The sequence below is a fragment of the Marmota flaviventris genome, chromosome 2, assembly GCF_047511675.1.
Source record: "Marmota flaviventris isolate mMarFla1 chromosome 2, mMarFla1.hap1, whole genome shotgun sequence".
NCBI classification, from domain to species: Eukaryota; Metazoa; Chordata; class Mammalia; order Rodentia; family Sciuridae; genus Marmota; species Marmota flaviventris.
The window spans coordinates 99,922,800-99,949,066 of record NC_092499.1 but is presented as its reverse complement, the minus strand read 5'-3'; the positions used below and the strand labels follow the sequence as shown (position 1 = coordinate 99,949,066).

The following is a 26,267-nucleotide window of genomic DNA, read 5'->3' as shown; positions in this document are numbered from 1 at the left end:
TTTGGTCAATATATTGGACTGAAATAAATACAGGAAAACTCTTCTTCCTTTCAAACATAGAAGTCTTGGATAAAATACAACAACTTCTAAATACATAATGTAGTATAAGAATAAGAAAAATAAGTCCCCAAGTACAAACTTGGGGAAAATTGTAGTCCTCTGGGAAATCTGAATCTAATGCAGAGTGAAGGTATGGTATAATGCTCCTACTAGGCTAGGAGTCAAGGATGCAAGTCTGCATCAGTCATAGCTGGAAAAAACTAAACTCTTCATTAAAGCCAGGGAAGGCCTGGCTTTCTATTAAATGAGAAAAAAAATTGTAATTCACCTCTTTACTCAAAATATTCCAAGGATATGTGGAGTGAGAAAAAGAAACCCCCAGAAGAAATTAGACCTAAATCCTAAAGCACTTATAGGTAGCATAAATTCAGAAACCCCACAATGATATTTAGACATGTCTAGCTAAGAAATAGCCATGAAATCTAAATCTGAATCCATGAAATCCAAATTGTGAACCAGTGGAGGAAGCAAACCATCCCACATCTATAGGGCACTAAGGACTGATTTTCTTTAAAAAATTACCTCTTGTTGATAATGATCTCAGAGAGGAAAAAATTACAAAGCACCTTTAAAAAATCATTAGTAGGAACAAGAAATGTAAGAATTCACATATAGGAATCCTGTCATCAGAGTAGCCTGAAAGGGAATTAAAAATAATTCTGTTTAAATGCTCTAAGTGCTAAATGAAGGCAAAGATAGGGAATTAAGATGAAAGAACACATGCTTTTAAAAAATAACTGAATAGAAATTATAGATATAAAAAATATTGAATTTGGATGGATAAAATAATAGATTAGCTGAATAGAAATTTAGCAACTGAGTACATACATAGCACCTAGAAGGAAGTACAAAAAGGGAAATAAATGATAAAATCTAAAGAGCCACAGAAGGTAGATTGATGTGTTCAATGTAAGTCTAGCAGATGTTCTAAAAGAAAGACTAGATGAAATAATAAAACCCAATATTAGAAGAAATGAAGATAGAGAACATTCCAGAAATCATGAGAGTTTAGATTGAAAATTTTACAAATAAGTTCTGACTAAAATAAATAGCATGGTACCCTTGTACCACTCTGAAAAATTTTAATATGTAGATATTTTAATGCCAATTGGACCAGTGAATCAGATACTTTACACGTTTAATATTCAAGAATCAAATCTAACTTTTTTAAAATATTTTTTTAGTTATACATTGGCACAATATCTTTATTTTGTTTATTTATTTTTATGTGGTGCTGAGGATCGAACCCAGGGTCTCTCACGTGCGAGGCAAGCGCTCTACCACTGAGCTACAACCCCAGCCCTCAAATCTAACATTTTTTAATATTTATTTTTTAGTTGGACACAATATCATCTTTATTTATTTATTTATTTTCTGTGTTGCTGAGGATTGAACCCAGGGCCTCACACATGCTAGGCGAGTGCTCTACCGCTGAGCCACAACCTCAGCCCATCAAATCTAATTTTCACGTTGTATATTTTATCCTTAATTTATATCTGGAGCCAGGTGAGGTGGTGCACACCTGTAATCCCAGCTGCATGGGAGGCTGAGACAGGAAGATCTCAAGTTCAAAGCCAGCCTCAGCAAAAGCGAGACATTAAGCAACACAGTGAGACCCTGTTTCTAAATAAAATACAAAATAGGGCTGGGAATGTGGCTCAGTAGTTGAGTGCCCCTGAGTTCAATCCCTAATACAATCTCTGGTACCTTCCCACAAAATAAATTTATATCTGGGTATTTTATTTTTAGGATATTTTGAGTAAGTGGTGGTTTGTCACTGTAATCTGGTATACACAGTGTTTGGAAATCCATGGTATTATTTTCCAAACCTATTTTCTGTAAAGCTTTAGACTACTTGGGAATGTTGTAGTGATTGGGATGGGCAAAGAAGAATATGTAATACATAATATTATTTGAAGTAAACTGGTATGAGATAAATCTTATTATTTTAAAGATAAGTGTAGCTTTCATTTGAAAGTCATTTTCTCAATTCAAGAAAAAATTAGTCTTTTGATATTACAAATGATTATTTTGACCTTAGGTTCCTCAAAGAAAGACACAATCGGGTTGTTTTGATCTGGATTCTTCATTATTGCATCTGAAAAGCTTATCATCTAGAAGGTATTTATTTTAAGATTTCTTTGTGTACATGAAGCAGAACTTCACACAATTCTGATCTTGCACAATAAATAATATTAAGTGTAAAAGTCAAATTGTAATAGAAATCTTATTTTCAATATAATACTATTCATACACAGTTATTAAGGATAAATCAGAAGGAAATTGAGACAATGAGTAGCAACAGTCATAATAAGCACAGAGATTTTAACATTTAGCTACATTTATATATCTCTGATCATTAAACTCTACTTTTTATTCCTTTGCAAAAAAGAAAGCCCTAGCAGTTTTTTCCATGTTGGCAAGTAATATTCAGATTCTATTCTTTTCTTTTCTCTCTCTCTCTCTCTCCCTCCCTCCCTCCCTCCCTCCCTCCCCTCTCTCTCTCTCTCAGCAAATGCTCTACCACTGACCCACATCCACAGCATTCTGATTATATCCTTTGGTCACATAATTTTGCCTTTGTATTTTTATTTTCAGCTAAAAATAAAGATTGATATAGAAATCTGAATTATTTAATATTTCTGGTAGCTGCCACTATATGATGTCATAAATTCCACCTGGAAACCTTTAGCATGATTAAGATACATATACATATCTCCATCTTTTATCAGATATATGGATATCCTGCATAATATTAAATATTATAACAGATATGAAATCTAATCTGAAATTTTAAACTATAAATTTTATGTTTTAAAATTTGACATTAATTTTATTATTATGGTGGTTTGAGTAAAATTGTTCAGATTCTCCTAATTTAATTTTGTAAAAAGTAAATTAGAAAAGATTGTTTTTAATGTATTCTTTTATTGATTTGTTTTTTGTTTAGTACTCGGCCATGTTTAAACATTGAAGATGATCCAGATATTCATGAAAAACCTTTTTTGAGTTCTAGTGCTCCACCTATAACAAGTCTTAGTCTTCTAGGAAATTTTGAGGTAATGTGTTTTGAAACTAAAGAGTTGAAGTTTTTTAAACTTGGGTCCAGGATAGCATTTATGTTTTTAACTTTCTTAACAAAAAGGAAAAAAAATCAGCTATATTTTTCTAAAACCTTGAAGTCACCTTTTTAATTATGTTTTGTTTTCGTGAGAAAAGAAGTTGGAAGAATTGTCTACAGTGACATCTTAGAATTGGGTAACTGGTAGAGGAGGTAAAGGACTTTGGTGAAATCAGGTTAAACAGAGGTGTCTGTTACTTTAGCCAAGAGAAGAGTTTACCACATCTTCTCTGAAAATGTGGCTTTGTTAGCCAGGCATGGTGTAGCATGCCTATAGATCCAGCAATCCAGGAGGCTGAGGCAGGAGGATCATTTGACCAGCCCGGGCAACATAGTGAGATCCTGTTCAAAAAAAAAAAAAGGTTTTGCTACCCAGGAAATGTTTATTCTTTTTTTGTTTGTGGTACCAGGGCCTTGTGCATGCATGGCAGGTACTCTACCAACTGAGTTATAACCTCAACCCCAGGAAATGTGATGATGGCTGATAACAACCCCTTTATGATCAAGGAGATTAATTAACAAAATCAAATGGTTCTCTGTACTTTATTTGTAACTTTTCTGTAAATCTAAATCTATTTCTTAATTATAAAATAATAGAATTTTTAAAAGATCAAAAGGCTAAAGATTTCTAATATATTTACTTCCTTATATAATATGAATATTTAAACTTGGGATCAAGTATGTCATAATATCAGGGGCTGGGGATGTGGCTCAAGCGGTAGCGCGCTCGCCTGGTATGTGTGCGGCCCAGGTTCGATCCTCAGCACCACATACAAACAAAGATGTTGTGTCCGCCGAAAACTAAAAAATAAAAATTAAAAAAAAAAAAAAAAAAAAGTATGTCATAATATCATGAGTTTATCTATTCATGGATTTTGGGGTTTTTTTTGTTTGTTTGTTTGTTTTGTTTTTGTCTTCAGTTTTGAGGATTGAACCCCAAGGTATGCTAGGCAAGTACAGTGCCACTGAGCTACATCCTCAACCTTTCAAAGTCTTGCTGAGTTGCCAAAGCTGGCTCCTGTCTTGGCCTCTCAAGTAGCTAGGTGTGCCACAAAGCCTGGCTTTCTGCCTTTAATTAGAAATCACCTAAACATTAAACATGAACTTAAAAATGCCATTTTAAAAGTGATTTTAATTGGTGAATTTTTTTAGGGAAAAAAATTTCTATTTTGTATTTTTAATTAAAATAAATAGCTTTACCAGAGTTGTGGTACATTTTGTGACCATTGTGCTTTATAATTATTTTAATGTTGAGACTATTTTTCAAAGTTTTAGTGGAAATTTAAAAAAAAGATATTTTTGTGTTAAATTATCTATTTTCCATGTCATTTTCAAACAATTAGTCCAGAGATGCTGAACTCTATTCCTCTTTGTCTTAGAGTTAAGATTGCTTAGACCATTGTGAGAGTCAGGTGCTCTTCAACCTTTATAAGACAAAAATGTTTATGAGGGAGTAGAAAGCAGTCTGATATATAAAAACTTTAGAACAGGGAAGATGGTTAAAAGATCTATACATTGTTGTTTTCAGAGGATTCTACTTATGTAAATATGCATACATTTTGTTCATGTGACTCAGGGGACAAAATACAGGGAAGTTCTGAGACTGCTAACCCATATGTGTTCTCTTTACAATAAAATTGATACTCTCTTCAGTAAGTTATAGAAGATATTTACTTAGTGAATTAGATACTCTATGTCAATAAGAAAGGTGTATTGGGGAATAGTCTTGAATTCTTAACTTTCACATTGGTCTTGTTTTATGAAGCAGGACAAAATCTTAATTCCTGTAATGTTGTTGAGGGGAATTTGGGTATTTTCACATTATATGTGAGGCCTTAAATGGAGTCTGTGAACACATTGACCCAGAATAACACCCAAATGCAGGGGTGTCCTTTATTTCTTTTTCTAATTAGTCACCTTTTCTTGCTACCATTAAGAGTTTTCTATTGCAAAACCTCATTATATTCATTCAACTCATCTATCATGTGATTATCTTCTTCCATCAGTTCAGTTCAACATAATACCAACAACCACTGAAAATGGATTGTTTTTCCCATACAAGAACTATTTAATCTAAAAAACCATTTAATCTTAAAATTTTAACCATTTGATCTCAAAAATCCTATTATAATATATAATAAGATAAATGTTCTCTAATAAATTTTTAAGAATAGGTCATTAACTTTTATTTAAAATTTATTTAAAACCTATGATCTAAAAAATACTATTAAAGTAGAGAATATTATTTAAATTTATAGAGAAGTTGAAAATAAAGTACCCTCTGTCACAATAAAATAGCTTGTATTTTTCTAGAATTGTTTATAAATGGAGTCATACCATATTTACTCTTGGGAAAAGGTTTGGAGTCTTCTTTTATACACCATTATTTTGAGATTATCCCTGTTGTCCTAACTTTAAAAGAGTTCATTCCTTTGATTGCCATTGTATGGATTACAGTTCATTAATTCATTTACCTAATTCTGGAAATTGGGTTGTATTCGGTTTTTACGTATTACAAATAAAGCTGCTATGAATATTTGTGCATAAATTTTTTGTGAACATAAGGTTTCATTTCATTTGGGTAACTACCTGGAAATGGAATATCTGGTTAGTATTAAAGGTGTATATATATATGGTTAACTTTTTAAGAAACTTACAAACTGTTTTCCAAAGTGACTATACTTTTGTCTTTTTTTTTTTTTTTTTTTTTTTTTTAAGTATTGGGGATTAAACCCAGGGCCACTCTACCACTGAATTACACCCCCTGCCCTTTTTATTTTTTATTTTGTGACAGGGTCTTACTTAGTTGCCAAGCTTGGCCTCCAATTTATAGCCCCCTGCCTCAGCTTCCTGAGTTGCTGGGATTACAGGTACACAGTGCTCCGGAAAGTTTTACCATTTTAAGTAGCACTATTAGTATACAAGAGTCTTAGTGCTTCCACATCTATCCCAAAGTTTATACTGGTCAGTCTTTTTAATTATTGTAGTTTGGGCTGGGGTTGTGGCTCAGTGGTAGCGCACTTGCCTAGCATGCATGAGGCACTTGGTTCGATTCTCAGCACCACGTATAAATAAATAAAAAAAAAATAAAGGTCCATCAACAACTAAAAAATATTTAAAATTTAAAAATAATAATTATTGTAGTTTTAATTCTATTTCCCTAGTGATTAATCATGGTGACCCTCTTTTCCTGTGTTTATTTGCATGTAAGCACATAGGTTTTCCAAGTATTGTCTCCAAATATGAAGTGTGGCTTTACACTTATTTTTGTAACAGTATCTTAAGAGAAAAATATTTTTTTTTGTCTAATTTATGAATATTTTTTACTGTATATTGCCTTTACTCTATCTAAAACAATCTTTGCCTAGCCCAAGCCTTTTTAACTTTGGCATTCATAATATTTCTTTGTTAGAGGGAGCTTTTCTGAGCACTGTAGAATATTTAGCAAAATCTTTGGCCTCTACTGGATCCATCCCACTACCACCCCCATATTGTAGCAACCAAAAATGTCTCCAAATATTGCCAAGTATCCCATGCTTGAAAACCAGTGCCCTAACCTATGGTCATATAGATTTTCTTTTATGTTTTCATCTAGAATTGAATTTTGTAGGTCATATGAGGTGTGTAGTCAAAATTTATTTTTATGCATATGGATGTCACATTTTCTAATCTTGAAAACATGTATGAGTCCTAACTTTTTTTTTTCTCAAAATTGCTTTAACTAAGTTGGGCATGGTGGCACACATCTGTAATCTCGATGACTTGAGAGGCCAAGGCAGAAGGGTCTCAAGTTCAAGGCCAGGCTCAATGTTTAGTAAGACCCTAATCAATTTTGTGAGACCATATCTCAAAGTAAGAAATAAAAAGGGCTGGGAATGTAACTCAGTAGTAAATCATCCCTGGGTTCAATCCCTTATACCAAAATAATAAATAAATAAAATAATATTAATAATAATTGCTTTAACTATTCTAGTTCCTTTATCTATTAATGTAAATTTTAGAATGAGCTTAACTTTTACTACTAAACGGCCATCTAATATTTTTGTATAGGATGAATTGATATAGATCAATTATGGAGAATACTGACATCTTAAGAATATTAAATGTTTTGATCCATGAAATCCATACCAAATAAGATAGTCTTGAATTTTTTTAAGTCAGTGTTTTATATTTTTCAACCTACATATTTTGAACATTTTTTGTAGATGTATACTTAAGTGTATACTGATTTTTAGAGATATTGTAAAGTATACTTAAAAATTAATTTCAAGGCCAGGCACAGTGGTGCATGCCTGTAATCCCAGTAGCTCAGGAGGCTGAGATAGTATGACCTGAAGTTCACAGCCAGCCTCAACAATGGTGAAGTGCTAAGCAACTCAGTGAGACTCTGTATATAAATAAAAATAAAGAATAGGGCTGGGGATGTGGCTTAGTGGTCAAGTGCCCCTGAGTTCAATCCCCCGTACCCCCCCAAAAAAATTAATTTCAATTTGGTAATTAATTATATTGAAATATAACTGTGTTTGTGTGTGTATCACCTATTGCCTTTCTCAACTCACTAATCTCTGTAGGTTTTTTATAAAGATTCTTTAGGGTTTTCTGTGTAAAGAGTCATGTGATCTATAAGCAGGAAAAATTTTGTTAGTTGGTAATCTGTATGTCTTTTATTTCCTTTCATTGTCATATTGTACCAAGTAGGACCTGGAATGTACTGTATGCTAGTATATTAAATTCACAAAATTTGAATTATCCAGAAAGTTAGCAACTAATATGTGTCATTTGTTTTATCTATAAACATTTTTATATGTGCCCTTCCTATAACAATTCTATCCATCTTTAGAATAGTTTTCTTATTTAAGAAACATTTGTTAAGGGGCTGGGGTTGTGGCTCATTTGTAAAGCACTTGCCTAGCATGTGAGAGGCCCTTGATTCGATCCTCAGCACCACATAAAAAGAAATAAATAAAGGCATTGTGTCCAACTACAACTAAAAAATAAATATTTTTTTATAAAAGAAAGAAGGATTTGTTGAGTACCTACTGTGTGTCATACTGTTAGAAATACAAAGCTAAATGATAAAGTTCCTGCTTTATAACAACTATTAAAGAAGAAAGACACGTAAGTAATTTAAAATTCCAAGCAATTAGCACTATATTAGAAGTTTCCTCAGTATTTGTGTATCTACTATTTCTGTTAAAGGTTTTGGGGACAGCTTTAATGAGGAACTGTCACTTGAGCTTGGTTACAAGAGTAGGAATTTGCCAAGTAAATTTGTTTGGGTAGTGGGGAATAACAAGAAATTCCAGATAGAGAAAATTAAATATGTAGAGGTACACATGCAAAATTAATAAAAGACCATGGCAGGGCTGGAGGTTGTATTACTGGTAGAGCACAGCCCTAGGTCAATCCCCAATACCCCATACTTCAGTTGGAACTGAAGCACAGGGGCTCTGTGCAACAATTTGAGTAGTGGTACACTAGAGATGGAAAGACTGACTAGAAGATGTTGCATTTTAGTGCAAAGGTGGTAAGGTTCTGATCTAGTGTACTGGAGCAGAAAAAAAGAGATGAGGCCTTGAAACTGAGAGGTAAAATCAACAAGATATTGTTTGATTACAGAGCAGGAGGAAGATATAGAAATTCAGTTTTGGCACAGATTTGTTAAGTCTTATCTTTTTGACCAGGAAACTTTAGAATTTCTTTTCTTTCTTTTTTTAAAAAATATTTTTAATTATACATAGACACAATGTCATTATTTTATTTACTTTTTAAATTTATTTTTTAAAAAATAAATAAATGACAGTAGAATGCATTACAATTCTTATTACACATATACAGCACAATTTTTCATATCTCTGCTTGTATACAAAGTATGACGACACCAATTTGCGTCTTCATACATGTACTTTGGATGATGATGTCTATCACATTCCACCATCCTTGCTAACCCACTACTCCCTCCCTTTCCCTCCCACCCCTCTGCCCTATCTAAAATTCATCTATTCCTCCCATGCTCCCCCTCCCTCCCCACTATGAATCAGCCTCCTTATATCAGAGAAAACATTCGGCATTTGTTTTTTGGGGATTGGCTAACTTCACTTAGCATTATCTTCTCCAGCACCATCCATTTACCTGCAAATGCCATAATTTTATTCTCTTTCATTGCTGAGTAAAAAAATCCATTTTTTAATCCATTCATCCACTGAAGGGCATCTAGATTGGCTCCACAGTTTAGCTATTGTGAATTGTGCTGCTATAAACATTGATGTGGCTGTGTCCCTGTAGTATGTTGTTTTTAAGTCCTTTGGGTACAGACCGAGGAGAAGGATAGCTGGGTCAAATGGTGTTTCCATTCCCAGAATTGCAAGAAATCTCCATACTGCTTTCCAAATTGGCTACACCAATTGGCTACACCAGCAATGTATGAGTGTACCTTTTTCCCCCATATCCTCGCCAATACTTATTGTTGTTGTCTTCATAATAGCTGCCATTATGACTGGAGTGAGATGATATCTTAAAGTAATTTTGATTTGCATTTCTCTTTATTTATTTTTATGTGGTGCTGAGGATCGAACCCAGTGCCTCACTTGTGGGAGGCAAATACTCTGCCATTGAGCCACAACCCCAGCCTGAGACTTTAGAATTTCTGATGTGTCAACTGTTTCCAATTTAGACTACATAGACTGTTGGATTCATGAGGATTTGCAGGATTAATTATTTAAATAATTAAATAATTATTTTATCACATATCATGATGCATGGATATATGTGTTAATGTGTGTATATTCAATAAAGCTTGTGAAAATTTTAAAATGTTTCATATACCTGAAAAGATAACCACTAACTTGTTTTAAAAAAAAAAAGAAGTTATTTTAGCAACCAAGCTTGAAAGAAATGTATTTCTGTAATTTTAAGTTTATTTCTAAAACACACTTACTGTTCTTTTTTTAAATTTTTTTTGTAGTTGTAGATAGACATAATGTTTTTATTTTATTTATTTTATGTGGTGCTAAGGCTCAAACCCAGTGCCTCACACATGCTAGGCAAGCACTCTGCCACTGAGCTACAGCCCCAGTCCCACACTTACTGTTCTTTAAATTAAAAAATAAAATACAAAAACTATTTTTAAAAGAAGCAATATTTCTCAATTAAAATTCTAAGTGCTTGGCTTCATCTTTTGATAAAACACATCATGTTATCTTTTAAGTTTCCAAGCACTCCTCTCTTCTTAGTACTATAAACAATGTAATAGATAAATACCTCCTCTGATAGAGCACATTTTTTTACTTATAGATATAAAAATAACATTACACAGTTAGGTATAAGTAATGGAGTTCAGCATTGGTTGGAATAGTGAGAGGAGAACCAGTTGTATAGGATGGTAGAAGATTGATGGGAGATGAGGCTCATTTCAAGTCTGATAAAGAACATGGCATGAATAGCAATCACTTTTCTACTGCTAGAATGAATGGTAATGTAATATATTTCTTTAAATAAAAAATGAAATTAGTATGCTAACCTTTCTAATTTTTTTACCAAATTATTTTGTCTTCCAGGAATCTGTGTTAAACTATCGTTTAGACCCTCTTGGCATAGTTGATGGCTTTACTGCTGAGGTAGGGGCAAGTGGTGTTTTTTGCCCCACACATTTGACTCTTCCAGTTGAAGTGTCATTCTACAGTGTTTCAGATGATAATGCTCCTTCTCCTTATATGGCAAGTATATTTTAAATTGTCTTTTTATGCCATTATCAACAAACTTAACTTATACCTTTAATTGTTTCAATGCAGTACTTTAAAGTGTAAAATATTTCCTAAGAAAAAATTAGAGGCTGAATTCATACTAACTACCTCAAAAAGCAGTTAACCTCTTTTACATTTGAGAATGGTGCTAAACGTCTGTTCTGTGTGATTTATTGATTAGTGACACTACAGTTTCATTTTGTTAATTCTACACAAATTCTCAAGTGCTTACTCTGTATTCTATTTCCAAAAGGATTGCCTTCCTGTGTGGTCTTTATCTCAGTAGGGTTTAGGTAAGGATCTGGTGACCTAAGGCCTCTATGAGGCCCTTTCACTTCCCTTTCCCCTATTTGCTTTGTCTTTAGTTATTCTTTTCTGATCCTAGGGTTCTGTGAAATACTAGCCATTTCTCACTTATGCTAATGTCTTAGTGGAGAACATGAGAGCTAAGGAGAATTAGAGCACAGTCTTGAGCCTTCAATCCTATGATTTTGTCTTTCCTACTTCTTATTCCAGTGGGTTGTGGGTAAACTTCATAAAGGATTCTGAATCCTGGAGTGTGTATTAGTCCTTTTTTTAAAATACAAAGAGGGAGAAGTGGCTAACAGTGGAAATCTGTAAAAAGTTTACAGTGATGATATAAAATATGGAGTCAAATGAGTCAAAAGGGTTTTCATGTTAAGTCTTACTTTGAGAAATGTAAATTACTATAGATGTGGAACTGTACATCTCTGGTATTGCCACTTGAACTTTCTAACTTACCATTTGGCCCAGTTGCTTCCTCTCTCCCACCTTTAAGGTTTTCAAGAACATTGGTAATAATGTTTTTATTATTAATAAAAGCTATAAAAAGTAACTTATACATAATTGAGAAACCACAGAGAGGAAAGAAAGTTATACTTTTTATATAGCTGACTTATTATCGACACTGTTCAAGGAAAGTTGCTTAGGTTTACTTCATCCTGAAGGTAGAACCTTGTAGTCAAGGATCTGATCAGTGTTTCATACTTTAATAGAAAACTCATAGTTCTGTTTTCTTTTCCCAATAATATTTACTCTTGGAGGTCTTAACGCATTAGAATTTACAATATTAGTTGTTATCAAAAGGAGAGACACTGTCCCCTCTTCACAGACCTGCCAAATTATCACATATGTACCACCTATTATTTATTTACCATAGAAAGATATACACACTTTTCCATGATCGTTCTGGGAAAATAGCTGTTAATTTTGGACAGTAAATAAAATGGAAAGTATCACTGAGGCAAGTTTTACACCATAATGAATGCTTCTCATACTGGAATGCTTACAATATAAAATTTAGCTCGAAAGATGTCCATTTTGCTTTACCAGGACATCAAGAAATCTCATCATTTTACATATTCTGTATATAGTGATAGAGACTAGAAAGATAAGGTCATTAGTAAATAGAATTCCTGATGGCCATTAGGATGGCTTAGAAACAAGATAAAAGGCTGAAATGACTAAAAATCAGCTCAAGTAAATATCTTTGAGCAAAATTCATAAGCAAGAGATAATTTGAACTATACTTTTAAAAAGCAAAATAGCATTGCCAGGTGCTACCTGTAACCCCAGAGGTTCAGGAGACTGAGGCAGGAAGATTACAAGTTCAAAGTCAGCCTTAGCAAAATTTGCAAGGACCCGAGCAATTTGGGAGACCCTGTCTCAAAATAAAAAATAAGAAGGGCTGGGGCTGTGGTACTGTTGTTAAGCACCCTTGGATTCAATCCTGGTACCAAAAAAAAAAAAATAGAAAATAGCATTAATCCTTGACCTTGTTTAATATATTAAAAATGAATGATTAGTAGTAGATAAAAGGTTTTTGTCACTGTGTCTCCAGAAAGTACAGAAATACATCTAATTGCAGAAATACATATAATTGCAGATTTTTTTATAAAGAAGGGTACAAATAAGGTTAGTGAATTAAGTTATCCTTTTACAAATCCCTGACTTCCTTCTCTCTGATAATAATCTTTAATCAACTATCTACTATATTTTTTTCCTAGGTCATTATTATTAGGAATGAGCCCCTTGCAAACCTTAGACCACAAATCTTTCCTACCGTAAATTAATAAAACTAATGTTTTTCTTCAGGGAATATTATTTATATTTTAGTAGTTTAGTCAGTTCAAAGGACTGATTATGTCTTATATATCAGCTGAGCATGGTGGTACATGCCTGTAATCCCAGCTACTCAGGAGACTAAGGCACAAGGATCATAATTTCCATGCCAGCCTGGGCAACTTAGCAACTTTATTTTGTATCAGAATGAAAGATAAAATGGTCTCAGGGTGCAGCTCAATGGTAAAGTGCCCCTGGGTCAAAAAAAGGAAAAAAAAAAAAAAAAAAAAAAGATAACACATCTCATAGACCATCAGAACTGAGACACAATTCTCCTATTTATTATTCTAATAACTTTGTTACCTCTCATCATAAATTTTACAAATGACTCATAAAGGTAAAATGTTAACATAGAAATTTTTTGTGGTATAGAGCTGATATAGGGCTTTTCATAAAGAATTCCTTAAAGATTAACTCAAAGCCATATAATCTCTCTCTCTAATTGGGAGTCAGTGGTAAAAATAATCTCCAAGTGCTACATGACAACACTTAGCTGTTTAGAATCTATTGTATGGTGAAACTAGGCAGAAATAATCTAATATAGGTGTGCCATTGGCAATTTAGAATATTACTTGCATTATTATCATATTGACAGAGACGTGTATGATTTCCTTTCAAATCTGACCAAATCAAAGCACACCTCTCTGTTTTCCACTTATTTTTGCATGTTCTCTATTCCACAATAATTTGAGAAAGTTTTGTGTAAGATTTTGACTGAAATTTAGCGTTAGCTTATCTTTATATTCTCACCCCCCCCACCCCCCCACCCCTGCTTTCTTTGTACCGGGAATTGAACCCATGGGCTCTTTACAACTGAACTACAAAAGTGTCCCCCTGGCTGAGCATGGTGGAGCATGCCTGTAACCTAGCTACTCTGGAAGTAGAGGCAAGAGGATCACAAGTTCAAGGCCAGCCTCAGCAATTTAGCAAGACCCTGTCTTGAAATTAAAATTTAAGAAAAAGAAAAATGCTTGGACAATATAGCTCAGTGGCAAAATATCCATGGGTTCAATCCCCAGTACTGAAAAAATAATGTTGCTCTAAACTTAAAAAAGTTTTTCAAAAATATGTGGTCTTTCTTTATAAATTGATTATTTACTATTATTCTAAAAACTATCAGAATTATATATATTAAAAGAAATAAGCATAGGAATATTAGTAGTTTTTGCCTTACCTGTTTTCCTTTATGTGTTTATGGGGAGTGAAGAATGGTGAAGAATACTAATGTATTCCATGTAGCAATGTAATGTTAAAAGTAACTATTATTTTCAAATTCAGTGGCCCATATCTATAGTCTAGCAACTCATGAGGCTGAGGCAGGAGAATCAGAAGTTTGAGGACAGCCTCAGCAATTTAGCAAGATCCTATCTTAAAATTGAAAAAAAAAAAAAAAGGTCTGGGGATATAGCTCTGTTGTAAAATGCCCAAGGGTTCAGACTCAAGTACCATAAAAGAGGAAAAAAGGAGCTGTTATTTTGGGTATATTTTACTTTTTCTTTCTTGAACTAGAAAGAAGAAGGGTATTATATGTCATAGCATTTTTTATGAGAAGTGGAATGCATAGTACCTCACTAAACATGTAGAATATTTTGAGTGAGAAATTGTTAAAGCATCACTGCTGTTTTTGGTTAATGATGCAGTCTGATGATATTCTGGTTTTGTACTTTAATGACTGTGATAAATTGGATTTGTCAAGACTCATGTATGCCTTTTCAGTACCCATTTCCCAATATTAATATGTACTTGGAGTTAAGGGATTTATATGTCAAAATCTGGTCCTCCCTTCTCCTTTTTCCCACTCATTTTTATCTCCCAACACTAGTCTAGCTTCCAAACCCAAGAGTTGTCACCTAATAGGTCATTTCTGTTTTATATTTACTTTTATATAAGGTTGGCATGTTTTGGCATGTACAGTATATAACGATAGAATGATGAAATGTTGAGCATTAATTCTATTTAACTACCTCCACTACTCAATAATAGTTAAAATGAACAAATCAGCATTCATTACTTAAAGCTACCTAAGAATTAATCATCATAATCACCACCTGTAGTCCTTTGGTTACCCTGGTTATTGAGAAGCTTTTACACATTCAATTTGAACTTACTTAAATTTGCATTTTCCCCCATTGTTTGGGCTTCTTAGAAAAACAATTCCACATACTAGAGCAGTGCTTCTCAAATTGTAATGCATAGAAGGTATTATCTGGGAAATTTTGTTGAAATGCAGATTTGATTTGGTAGATCTGAGAAGTCATTCTGCGTTTCTAACAAGTTCACTAGTGATACTGATGATATTTTGAGGACCATTCTTTGAGTACCAGATTAACCTAGAGGTCTCCTGATATCCTCTTTTGGATTATTTTGTTTATTTATTTATTTATTTAATGTGGTGCTGAGGATCGAACCTAGCGCCTCACATGTGCGAGGCTATAACCCCAGCTCCCTCTTTTGAATTATTTTAATGAAATGACCCAATTTAGCTGTATTTATCCTTGACTCAAATCTTAGCTCTTAGGTCTTCAATCCATTGTGTTCTGATTTATAATCAATTTGAATTATTAGATTCCTTAATAAAAGCAATTCCTTAAGATCGAATTAAGTAAGATACAACATGACATTTAATTCTTGGAAACAAGAAATATTTAATCCTTAGAAAATGGAGTTTTATAGCTTTTATGTAGAAAAAAGTCTTGAAGGTTGCTGATTAAACCTTCATTTTCTACTTTTTGCCTTGAACATCTCTTCTCCTGTAGATTATCAGTCAGGAACCACAGACTCCCAAACGCTCTTATGCTCTTTTTCTTCTTCTTCCTTTTTATTAATTTTATTTTTTTACCTTGTCTGTAGTCAGAAATCCAGATATGTAACTTAATTCCCTGAATAAAGAATAATTACTTCATTTTTGGGCCAAGGCTTAGATCCTTCCACACTCATTACTTTTTACATGCCCTAAAATCAATAAATTGTTTGCTTCTTCATGACCACTCTTCACTATACATGGGAATAATCCTTCCATTTTGTTTAGGAAACATCTTAATCTTATACTTCAGTGGAAATTTTCAGCACAGTGGCCATTGATGTTATATATTATTTATTGCAGCAGCCTCAGAAGAACAGAAAATTGTTTAGGAGTGGAAACATCACTGTTTTATTACTCTTAGAATGTATCACTGCTAATTCAATTTGAGTATTTCTTCATAGAAATGGAATTCTGAAATTTAACAATTACATGATATGTTATTTTTATTTTAGTCTTTTATATAAATATGCATGAGTTTGTACTCAATTTGTCTTCTTTTATTTCAAGGGTGTGATTACTTTAGAGTCCCTTGGTAAAAGGGGTTATCGAGTACCTCCTTCAGGAACAATACAAGTGGTATGTGTTTTATAGCCTACAATTGCAATAATCATTCTCTCACATACATATAGAACTTAGCCCTTTCTCCTGCTACTGCTGCTGCAACAACTTTGGTAAGTAACAGTGGGGCTGCAGCTTTGTTTGGAGTTTCCGTGCTCTGCCCCAGGAATGACCCATTTGGGGACCTCCCCAAAAGGAAAGCATTAATAAGCTAATCAAGGTGAATGTGTAACTTAAGTAGAGCTATTTTCAAATAATTATAACTTAACATTACCTTTGCCTTCTATTTAATGTGATAAGTCATATTGAGATTGACCTATTTAAAAGGAGGCTCCAAATATTGTATTGTTTTGGCAGGAAAACTTGGGAAACAAAATCATATTTTCCCTTCCGTAATGACTTATAACATTGATCAATCTAATAAAATGAACACTCCAAGTGGAAATAAATGTTAAGTCTGCAAATGTCAGGGCAGAGAAAGCATCATTCCTTTAGTCTGGGTGTTAATCATGTTTTGGCTCAGAAGAGACCGTCTAGCCCAGAACAGTTTTTTTATTATTCTGGTCTAGGGTTCTCAGAAGCATAATGTGATTTCAAGGCCAGTGTGCAGTTGAGTTTGATCTCCAAGCCTGATCCAGGATATTCCTTCAAGCCCTCAAGTCTTTTATGAAGTTTGCAGAGTAATATGTTTAATGGAGGCTGGTTCCTTGCACTCAAGATCTGGTATAGACCAAAAGAGCTTTTTATGACCTTTGGCTTCAATGTATTCAGTGTTCTGTCACTGTTACTTATCACCATTGTTCCAAAATTGCAAGGACTCTGTATGTTTGTTGATTTCATATCTCACAGGAATGAAACATAGTACTTTGTATTATATGTGTTTTCTAAGAAAGAATCACTACATATTACAGGGTCATTTTATGTGAAATGGATTTCTTGAACTAAAGGAGTAATAATCTTCTGTTCACTTGCCTCTGAGAAAGTGTGGGTCACTGGAAATCTGGCTGTCAGCTGTCGTAACAATGAATCATTAACCCAGAGGCAACATATTTACCTTTTATTTTGGAGATGGCCAACATTAGTGGTTAATTTTAGAGATGAAATTTGGATATGTCTTTCATTCCTTACTTGGTTCAATAATGTATAATCATGGTTTGAATTCCTGACTTGCTAGATTTTATGGATGTTAAATGTATTAGCCTTAATCTTAAGACTCACTAGATTGCAAAATTTGGATCATAATATTGATATATTTCTCATTTTGATTCAGTGAGTGATGTCCAGTGCCACGGATGAGCTTCTGAAAGCATGGGCACCAAGTTACCTATTGATGTGTTGGTAATTTGGTTAAAGTCAGATCAGCAGTTGGGGTTTTGTTTAAAAACTATTACTTTTAAAAATGACATTCTTTTCAATTATTAATAGTCAAGTACTAATTGAATAATTTCAGTCTTCACAAAGGATCCATATTGTTTTCTATAATAATATTGAAGATTAAAAAAAAAAACCTAGCTGGGGGCGGTAACTAATGCCTGTAATCAGTGACTCAGGAGACTAAGGCAGGAAGATTCCAAGTTTGACTCCAACTTGGGCAACTTATCAAGATCCTGTCTCAAAATACAATTTTAAATTTAAGGGCTGGGGATGTAGCTCAGAGGTAGAGTGCCCCTGGGTTCAATCCCATTAAGGCAAAAAAAAAAAAAAAAAAAGTGCCTAGTGTCACTGCAAATTTTGAAATGAGTCCAAGTGTGAATACCTAAAGTATTATTTAGCCTATTTTGGATCTAATAATAATGAGCTTTATTTTCTAAATATGAAAAAAATTTCAAATAGAAAAGTCTCCCCTTTGAGCATTTCTTTTTAATTTTACAATAACTATAGGTACCTAAGATATCAAAAATTCTGATTTTATTGAACTTGTATGTTTTATTTTAAAAATTCAATTTACTCACCATTAAAATGTGAGAAAAATTAAAATTCCACCTTGTGAATTTTGCTTTTGATACTCTACAGAAAAGCTAAGTTTGAACTAAAAGAATTATAATATTTTAAGCCAATAAGGGCATATTTTTCGTAAGCTAGTGGAACTATCTGAAAATATGAACAAGGATAAGTTATATAATGTTTATTACTAATATGAAATTTGTAACTAAAAATTTTATTACAGGAATTTATGTTATTGTGAAATAAAAAATTAAATTGAACCTTTGAAAGAACTATTTTTTTGTAAATTTTCAAAAGTTTATGACTTTTGTCCCTGAAACTGAATTATATCCAATGGGGATTAAATTATTATTTAAAAGCCTATTTAATTATTGGATAATAATTCTGAATTATATCAACAAATCACTGTTTTAAAAGAATAATTTTTATATTGTTTCTTCAGACCTTATTTAATCCTAATAAGACTGTGGTGAAGATGTTTGTTGTGATATATGACTTGCGAGATATGCCAGCCAATCATCAGACATTCCTACGACAAAGAACTTTTTCTGTACCTGTTAAACAAGACATGAAGAGAAGTATTAATAAAGAGAACATCCGACATACGGAAGAACGGTTATTACGCTACCTCATACATTTGAGGTAATGTTTAAAATTTATATAAAAATGTTACTTTAAGATACTTCTAAACTTTTTTAGCTTTTTTTTAAAATTGTATTCCTTAGACTTTGCTTAGCATGGGAACTCTTGATGATTATCAAGATGTAGAAAGTACATGGCATACAGCCCTGCAGTTATTACTTATTGAAATTAGGGATCTTTTCATTTATAGCTGTTTAATGTGAAATTTTTAAAAAAATATTTTAGTTGTAGGTGGACACAATACCTTTTATTTATTTATTTATTTTTATGTGGTACTGAGGATTGAACCCAGTGCCTCACACATGCCAGGCAAGTGCTCTATACCACTGAGCTACAGCCCCAGCCCAAATGTGAAATATTTTGCCAAGAAAAATTCAAATATATGTGAGGCAGTGAAACACATTTTTTAAACCAGTGCTGTTCTACAGAAATATAATATTAGCTATTTATACAGTTCTATATTTTTCAGTAGCCACATTAAAAAATAGTAAGAAACAGGTAAAATTAATATATACTTTATTTAATCTAACATATCCAAATGTTATCATTTGAATATATAATTGATATAAAAATTGAGATATTTTACATTCCTTTGTTTTACTAAATCCTTAGAATCAAGAATATATTTTACACTCAAAGCACAACTCAGTTTGTAAATTAGCCACATTGCAGGTGCTCAATAGCCACATGTGGCTAGAAGCTACTGTATTAGTTAGGGAAGTTCTTATACTTAATTCACTCATTCACTTCTTTGACACCTGTTTGTGTGCCAGGAATACTTCTAGATGCTAGGGAAACAGGAGTGACAAAATCTTTGCTGTCATAGAGTTGAATATTCTAATGATTCCATCAAAAATATATTTTCCTGGTGGGGCACGACTCAGGAGAATCACAAGTTTGAGGTTAGCCTGGGCAACTTAGCAAGACTGTCTTAGGAAAAAAAGCTGGGGTCTGAGTTCAACCCCAAATACAAAAAAGAAAGGAAAAAGAAATTTCTTATAACTTTTATTACCTGACTCATAATTCTAGGTTGTGAGAACCCATTTTTTTTTTCCCTTCTGTTTCAAGTTGCCATCATCCAAGGGTGTCCCTGAAATCCTAATGTAGTTCTGGATCATGAACAAAATCAGTTGATTAAGAGAGGGCTCAATAGCCTGTTCCCCATAATTCTGTTTCTCACAGTTTTCTGGTTCCTAAAAGCTTTCAGACATGTCCATGACATTCATCATACACTTATTCCTTATTATAAGGAGCTCTATTCATCATGAGTCACCTTTCTTCCTGGGTTCAAGCAGAGGGCTTCTTTATTCTGTAACAGGTAGTGAACACTAGCTATCTTTAAATGTATATATCGGCCTTGCATTGGTGACCTGGGGTGAATAAGGAGTGAGCTGTACATGCAACTAAGTACCATGCTTGAAAATTCTAGTAATTGTTGCCCCTCAAAACACTGCTTAATTGGTTCTCTCATCTCTGCCTGTTGTTCTGCCTCCAAAAGACACTTTGAACCAGCACAATGTATTTAAACCCAGCCTGATTCTGCCTGATATGAATCTCATAGGAAATGTTACATACATTATGGGAATGAAAAATCTACCAAAAACAGACTTGGAAACTTTTTTACAAAGATAAATGTTAAAAAGTAGCAGACTGTAAGAATATCTCCCAGCCCAACCTAGAAAAGATTAACTTTGAATGAACTTCCATATGACACCATTCCTCTTAGGGGTTTTTGTTTTGTTTATGGTGCTACAGGAATTAAACTCAGGGCCTCAGGTATTCTGGGCAAGTACTCTACCATTAAGCTGGTATAGCCCACTCTCAAAGTTTAACAACCTTATCCACATGTAAGTAACATTTGCCAGAATAAAAATCAACTGCCTATTCTTTTATAATCCCCACACAATGGCCAGATACTTTAAATGCTATATAGAAATCTACTTGGGAAAAAAATGGTATACTTTCCAAAGCTTACCGTGTTCTATTTCAGATAGGGAAGGTGAAAGACTTCAGAGAGAAGAAATGTGTGAGCCAGTCATAAATATGCTTTGACATACACATCTGAGCACCAGATCTTTCCACCAGTTTAAAATCTGCAGAGGGTATTTCTTCTAGGCTGAGGGGAAACAAAGAAAAATTAGCACTACGGGGTGTATTGGTCTGTCTGCTGAGTAAGTTTAATACTACAGCCCTTTTTACTATGCGACAGACAGCAGTAGCAGGGGGTAGAAACAGTTTCAAATCCAGTTTCAATAGCCATTTTCATGTCACTTGTTGATTTTTGATGATGGTTAGGTTTATTTAGCTGACTATTACTAATTATAGGAATTCTTCCTTAACTCCTATAATTGGGATTATTTTGAAAATTTGAGTATTTTCAAGTGTGGAATCTATTTTGATCTGTACCAAATCATGGGAGGCTGACATGTATGACTTGTCTGTGTTGCTAGAAGATGCTAGAACTAAAAAGCCCAAAGTATTATAATTAGCTCATATAAACTGAAACTTAACACTGTAAATGAGGAAAGGTTCATGTGCTGTGAAATCATGGAGGAAAAGTAAGATTGTTTTTGAAACCCAGACTCATAGGAATGAGCACCTTGGGCATTGTCAGAGAGAAAAGGAATACAGAGTGTTCAGCAGGTAGAGGCACTTAAATATTATTTGAAAGAGTTAGTGTTAATGTAGTATAGTAGCAAAATAAATTTTTCCTACTTTCAAATTTTAATTATACAAGTTTATTTGTTTTAAAGACTCATTCCCTGAAATGACTTATCTTTTATTTATTTGTTTAGGTTCCAGAGTTCTAAATCTGGAAAGATCTACCTCCATAGAGATGTACGGCTCCTGTTCTCTAGAAAGTCAATGGAGGTTGACAGCGGTGCTGCATATGAACTCAAATCTTACACTGAATCGCCAACAAACCCTCAGTTTTCACCAAGATGTTGATAAGGAGTGATATATTTTAAATATATGCTCGGTATCCAAGTTTGAAAGTAATTAGTAGCATAAAATGGAGTGTACCAAATTAACAATCAGGAGAGTGTATCCTTTCCTATTATCCTGGACCAGTTTTTATTAAAGAATTCCTGAAAATGAGATCTATATATTCCACGTAGACTGGAAACACTCATGTCCTAATCTTTTTTGTACTGTTGAAACCACTTCATTGGACATGTTGCAAAATCCCCAGTTAGATTAGTGTTTACACATTTTATTTCTCAGTTATTTAATATTTAATGTTTTCCTTAATGCTCAAGTGATGTTTGTCTCTAGTGTTCTAAAGTAGCACAAATCCTATGTAAAATCATACTATGTATTTTTGACATTAATGTTGAAATCTGAAATATATGCACAAGTCTTTAATTTTGTGTGATGTTTTAAGTGCTATTCATTTAAACTATTGAAAATGAGAATGAAATGTTGAGCTTCTTTAAGATTAATGCACTATGCAAGCATGTGTACTTTTTATATCTCTCAAGTTGAGTTTTTACAATACCCCATCCAGGTTGCTTGTCTCACTTAGTAGTCCTGTAACATGCTGTGTTGGCAGTGCAGTGAGGATTAATTAAGCTGCTTCCCATTCCCCTTGCAAGTTCAGATCATCATGCCCATTCATATTCCTTATCCCCCAAACGGTTCTATTTTTCCTTAATCAGTATACTATAGAGGCTTTACATTAAATTGCTCTCCCAGGCTAGATAATTTTTTCAAATTGTTAATATGTACTTTGAAAACAAATTTAGTATTTATATTGTAAATATATGCAAAAAAAAAAAAACCTAAAAACGTGTATTTGGCTTTTATTTTTACATGAGACATTTATGTGATTGGGTGAATTAGCCATCAATTTCCATCCTATCTCTAAATCTGCCTTTCAGAGAAGCGAGGAATATGTCTTGAGTCTTGTCCCAATTTATCATTTTCTTGTTTAGGGTCATAACAGAAGGCTGTTGGCAACTGGAAACACCACCAAGCACAGAAACTTGACTGAGAGCATCATAAATCTTCTCACACTCTTAGAAAAAAACAAAGTGTTTCTAGATATTTTTGGAGGGACAATGGGTGACAACAGATTAGATAATAAGGCAAAAAATACTGGAAGTGCTAACAGAAATCTATGACTGCAGATTATAAAATACAGACTCAAGTAGGTCAGACCTAAAAGACCAGGAGAGTCTAGAATCTGGTAAGAAGTCTGGAATTGGTAGGGAGGAAACTTGTTTACTTTGAGATTCAGGTACTAGACAGAATACTTCAGAAAATCTGAGTAGGTAATGAATATGTAGTTATAGACTGTGGAAAAAGCAAAAAGAAGCCTTTTATAAGTTTCTTTTAAAATATCAGTTAAAAAGGAAAGGCTACTTCATTCCATAAAACTTAAATAATCAGTGGTACAAATATATGAAGATTTGTTGTTTTTATCTTCAGACTATATACAAAGAACATGGGACTAGGAGCCAAAGACTTGATTGTAGTCTAAGCTTTAATGGTATCTGATGGAATTGGCTCCAGAAATTCCCTAACCTTACTAGCAAGGTGCGTGTGATTGAAAAAATGGGGTGAAAGTGACATTAATGTTCTCAAATTCTATGTTCTCATTCTTTTTCCACATTTTTATTGGTTCATTATAATTTTACACAATAGTGGGATTTGTTGTTACATATCTGTACATTCACATATAAATTTGGCCAATATTGTTCCCCAATATTTTCCCTTCCCCCATCCCCTGGTCCCTTTTCTCTACTGGTATCCCTTTGCTTTTCTTAAGATACCTCCCCCCAACCCCCACACACATAGTTTTCTTTTTCCTTTTCCTCTCTAGCTTCCATATATGAGATAAAACACATGACACTTGACTTTTTTAAAAAAATATTTTTTTTAGTTGTAGATAGACACAATACCTTTATTTAGGTTTATGTGATGCTGAGGGTGAAACCCAGTGCCTCATGCATACTAGGCAGGCACTCTACCATGGAGCTACAGCCCCAGCCTGATACTTGATTTTTGAGTTTGGCTTATTTTGCCTAACAATGCTCTCTCAAGTTCCATCCATTTTCTTGCAAATGACATGATTTTTTTTCTTTAAGGATGAATAAAATTCCATTGTGTATACATACCACATTTTCCTTATCCATTCATCCATCAACGGACACCTAGGCTGGTTCCCTAGTTTGGCTATTGTGAATTATGCTGCTATAAACATATAGGTATGCATACTTCATGCTGAAATCTCAGTGTAGTATTTTGTTTGCATTTCTCTAATTGCTAAAGATGTTGAACATGTTTTGTGCATTTGCTAGCCATTGTAGTTCTTTCTTTTTTCTTTACTAGGCAATATATAGTTCTTATAATCTTTCTAGTCTGTGTTTGTCTGTTTGTTTTGTTTTTAAAGACAGGCTTTAGTACATTGCCCAGGCTGACCTCAAACACAAGTCTCCTGTCTTAGCCTCCCAAGTAGCTGGGATTTCAGGAATTTGCCATCCCCAGCTATAATTCTTAAAATAAATATTTCAATAAATATATCTAGATTTCTTGTATATTTAGAAAAAGTCAATCTTGATCATATTATTGCTTCTTTATTTCTCCAGTGATGTTTACCTCAAAATTAGTACTATTTGTGTAGGTATCTTTGGGGGTAAAATACCATGCAGTCTTGCCCGAATTCTATCTAGTTTCCCAACCTTTCTGAACATTTTTAGACAATTTGATTGCATTAGTCTATTTTCTGTTGCTAATAACACAATGCCATTGTGTGGGTAAGTTACAAAGAACAGTTTATTTTTGGCTTACAGTACTAAACGTGCAAGGTCAAGGGGCTACATCTGGTGACAGTCTTCTGTTAGCAGAGTCCTGGTATACACAACAAGCACAGGGAGTGTGTGTGTGTGCATGTTTATATATATCTCTTCTGTTCTCACTCATATAAAGCCACTGGGATTCAATCGTGGGGGCTGTACCCTCATAACTTTAATCTTAATCACCTCTCAAAGACCCCATCTCTACCATATTTGGAGTAAGTTTCCACCTTCATACTACCTGGCAAGGGCATTAAATTTCAACACATCAAGCCTTGGGGGATACACTCAAATAATATCCAAGTCATATCATTGGATGAACATCTGGGCATATCTTATGCTCCTCCTGGTAAGTTTGTAGAAAGGAAGCATGTGTTGACATTTTGTCCCTTTACTTCTTGGGCTCATTTTTTAAAAAAAACTCTTTTTAGTCATACATGACAGAATGTATTTTGACATACACATACATGGAGTATAACTTCCCGTTCTTGTGGTTGTAAATGATGTGGAGTCATACTGGTATGAATTCATATATGAATACAGGAAAGTTATGTCCAATTCATTCTACTGTCTTCCCATTCCCATCCCCCCATTTCCACTTGTGCTAATTCAGTGAACCTCTACTTCCCACCCCCCAGCCCCACCCTCCCAGCTATTGTGAGTCAGCATTTGCATATCTGAGAAAAGAATTGGCCTTTGGTTTTCTGGGATTGGCTTACTTCACTTAGCATGATAGTCTCCAGTTCCATCCATTTGCTGGCAAATGACATAATTTCGTTCTTCTTTATGGCTGAGTAATATTCTACTATGTGTATGTAGCACATTTTCTTTATCCACTAATTTGTTGAAGGGCACCTAGGTTTGTTCCTATTAGCTTAGCTATTGTAAATTGAGCTGCTATGGATATTGATGTGGCTTTGCACTATAGTATGCTGATTTTAAATCCATTCTTTGGGTATATGCCAAGGAGTGGGATAGCTTGGTCAAATGGTGGTTCCATTCCAAGTTTTCTAAGGCATCTCCATACTGCTTTCCAGAGTGGTTGTACCAATTTGCAGTCCCACTGACAATGTATGAGAGTACCTTCTTCTTGGGGCCATTTTTTGCCCATAATTTTCCTCTGTGAGGTATAGTCACCCAGCCCCTATCTGTTCTCCACCTACTCTGGTGTTCTCTCAACCTGGTTATTTTTCTACAATTCTTTAGTCTCAGGCCATACATTCATACATTCTGTATTTCTATTAAAAATTTATATTACTAGATTATATCTCAGGAGAGTGATATGCAGGTAGAGATTCCAGCAGCAACTAATATTGCTACCAACAGTAAATAACAGAGATCCCACTTACTGCAGGTTTACTTGCAGTTTTGAAGATTTTTAAAATGAGTTATAACTCCTTTCAAAAAGGAACTATAGGTAACAAGTAGTCTGCAAAAGTTTTGGGGGATTTTCTTAG

At 33.7% G+C, this 26,267-nt stretch overlaps 1 protein-coding gene across 7 annotated transcripts in view; it reads left to right on the top strand.

Annotated features, from left to right (window-relative positions):
- Positions 1-22,378, top strand: part of Atosa (atos homolog A) — a 98,314-nt gene extending 75,936 nt beyond the window's left edge. For 5 of the 7 annotated variants that reach the window (XM_071608277.1, XM_027924901.3, XM_071608276.1 and 2 more), the window contains 6 exons: positions 2,102-2,181; positions 3,011-3,119; positions 10,738-10,896; positions 16,376-16,444; positions 18,813-19,012; positions 21,808-22,378. In XM_071608277.1, coding sequence (XP_071464378.1) covers positions 2,102-2,181; positions 3,011-3,119; positions 10,738-10,896; positions 16,376-16,444; positions 18,813-19,012; positions 21,808-21,961 — 771 coding nt within the window. In that variant the 3' untranslated portion in view covers positions 21,962-22,378. Of the gene's footprint in view, positions 1-2,101; positions 2,182-3,010; positions 3,120-10,737; positions 10,897-16,375; positions 16,540-18,812; positions 19,013-21,807 lie in introns of those variants that run through there. The other 2 variants (XR_011706673.1, XM_071608278.1) reach the window with 2 other exon arrangements.
- The last annotated feature ends 3,889 nt before the right edge of the window (positions 22,379-26,267 follow it).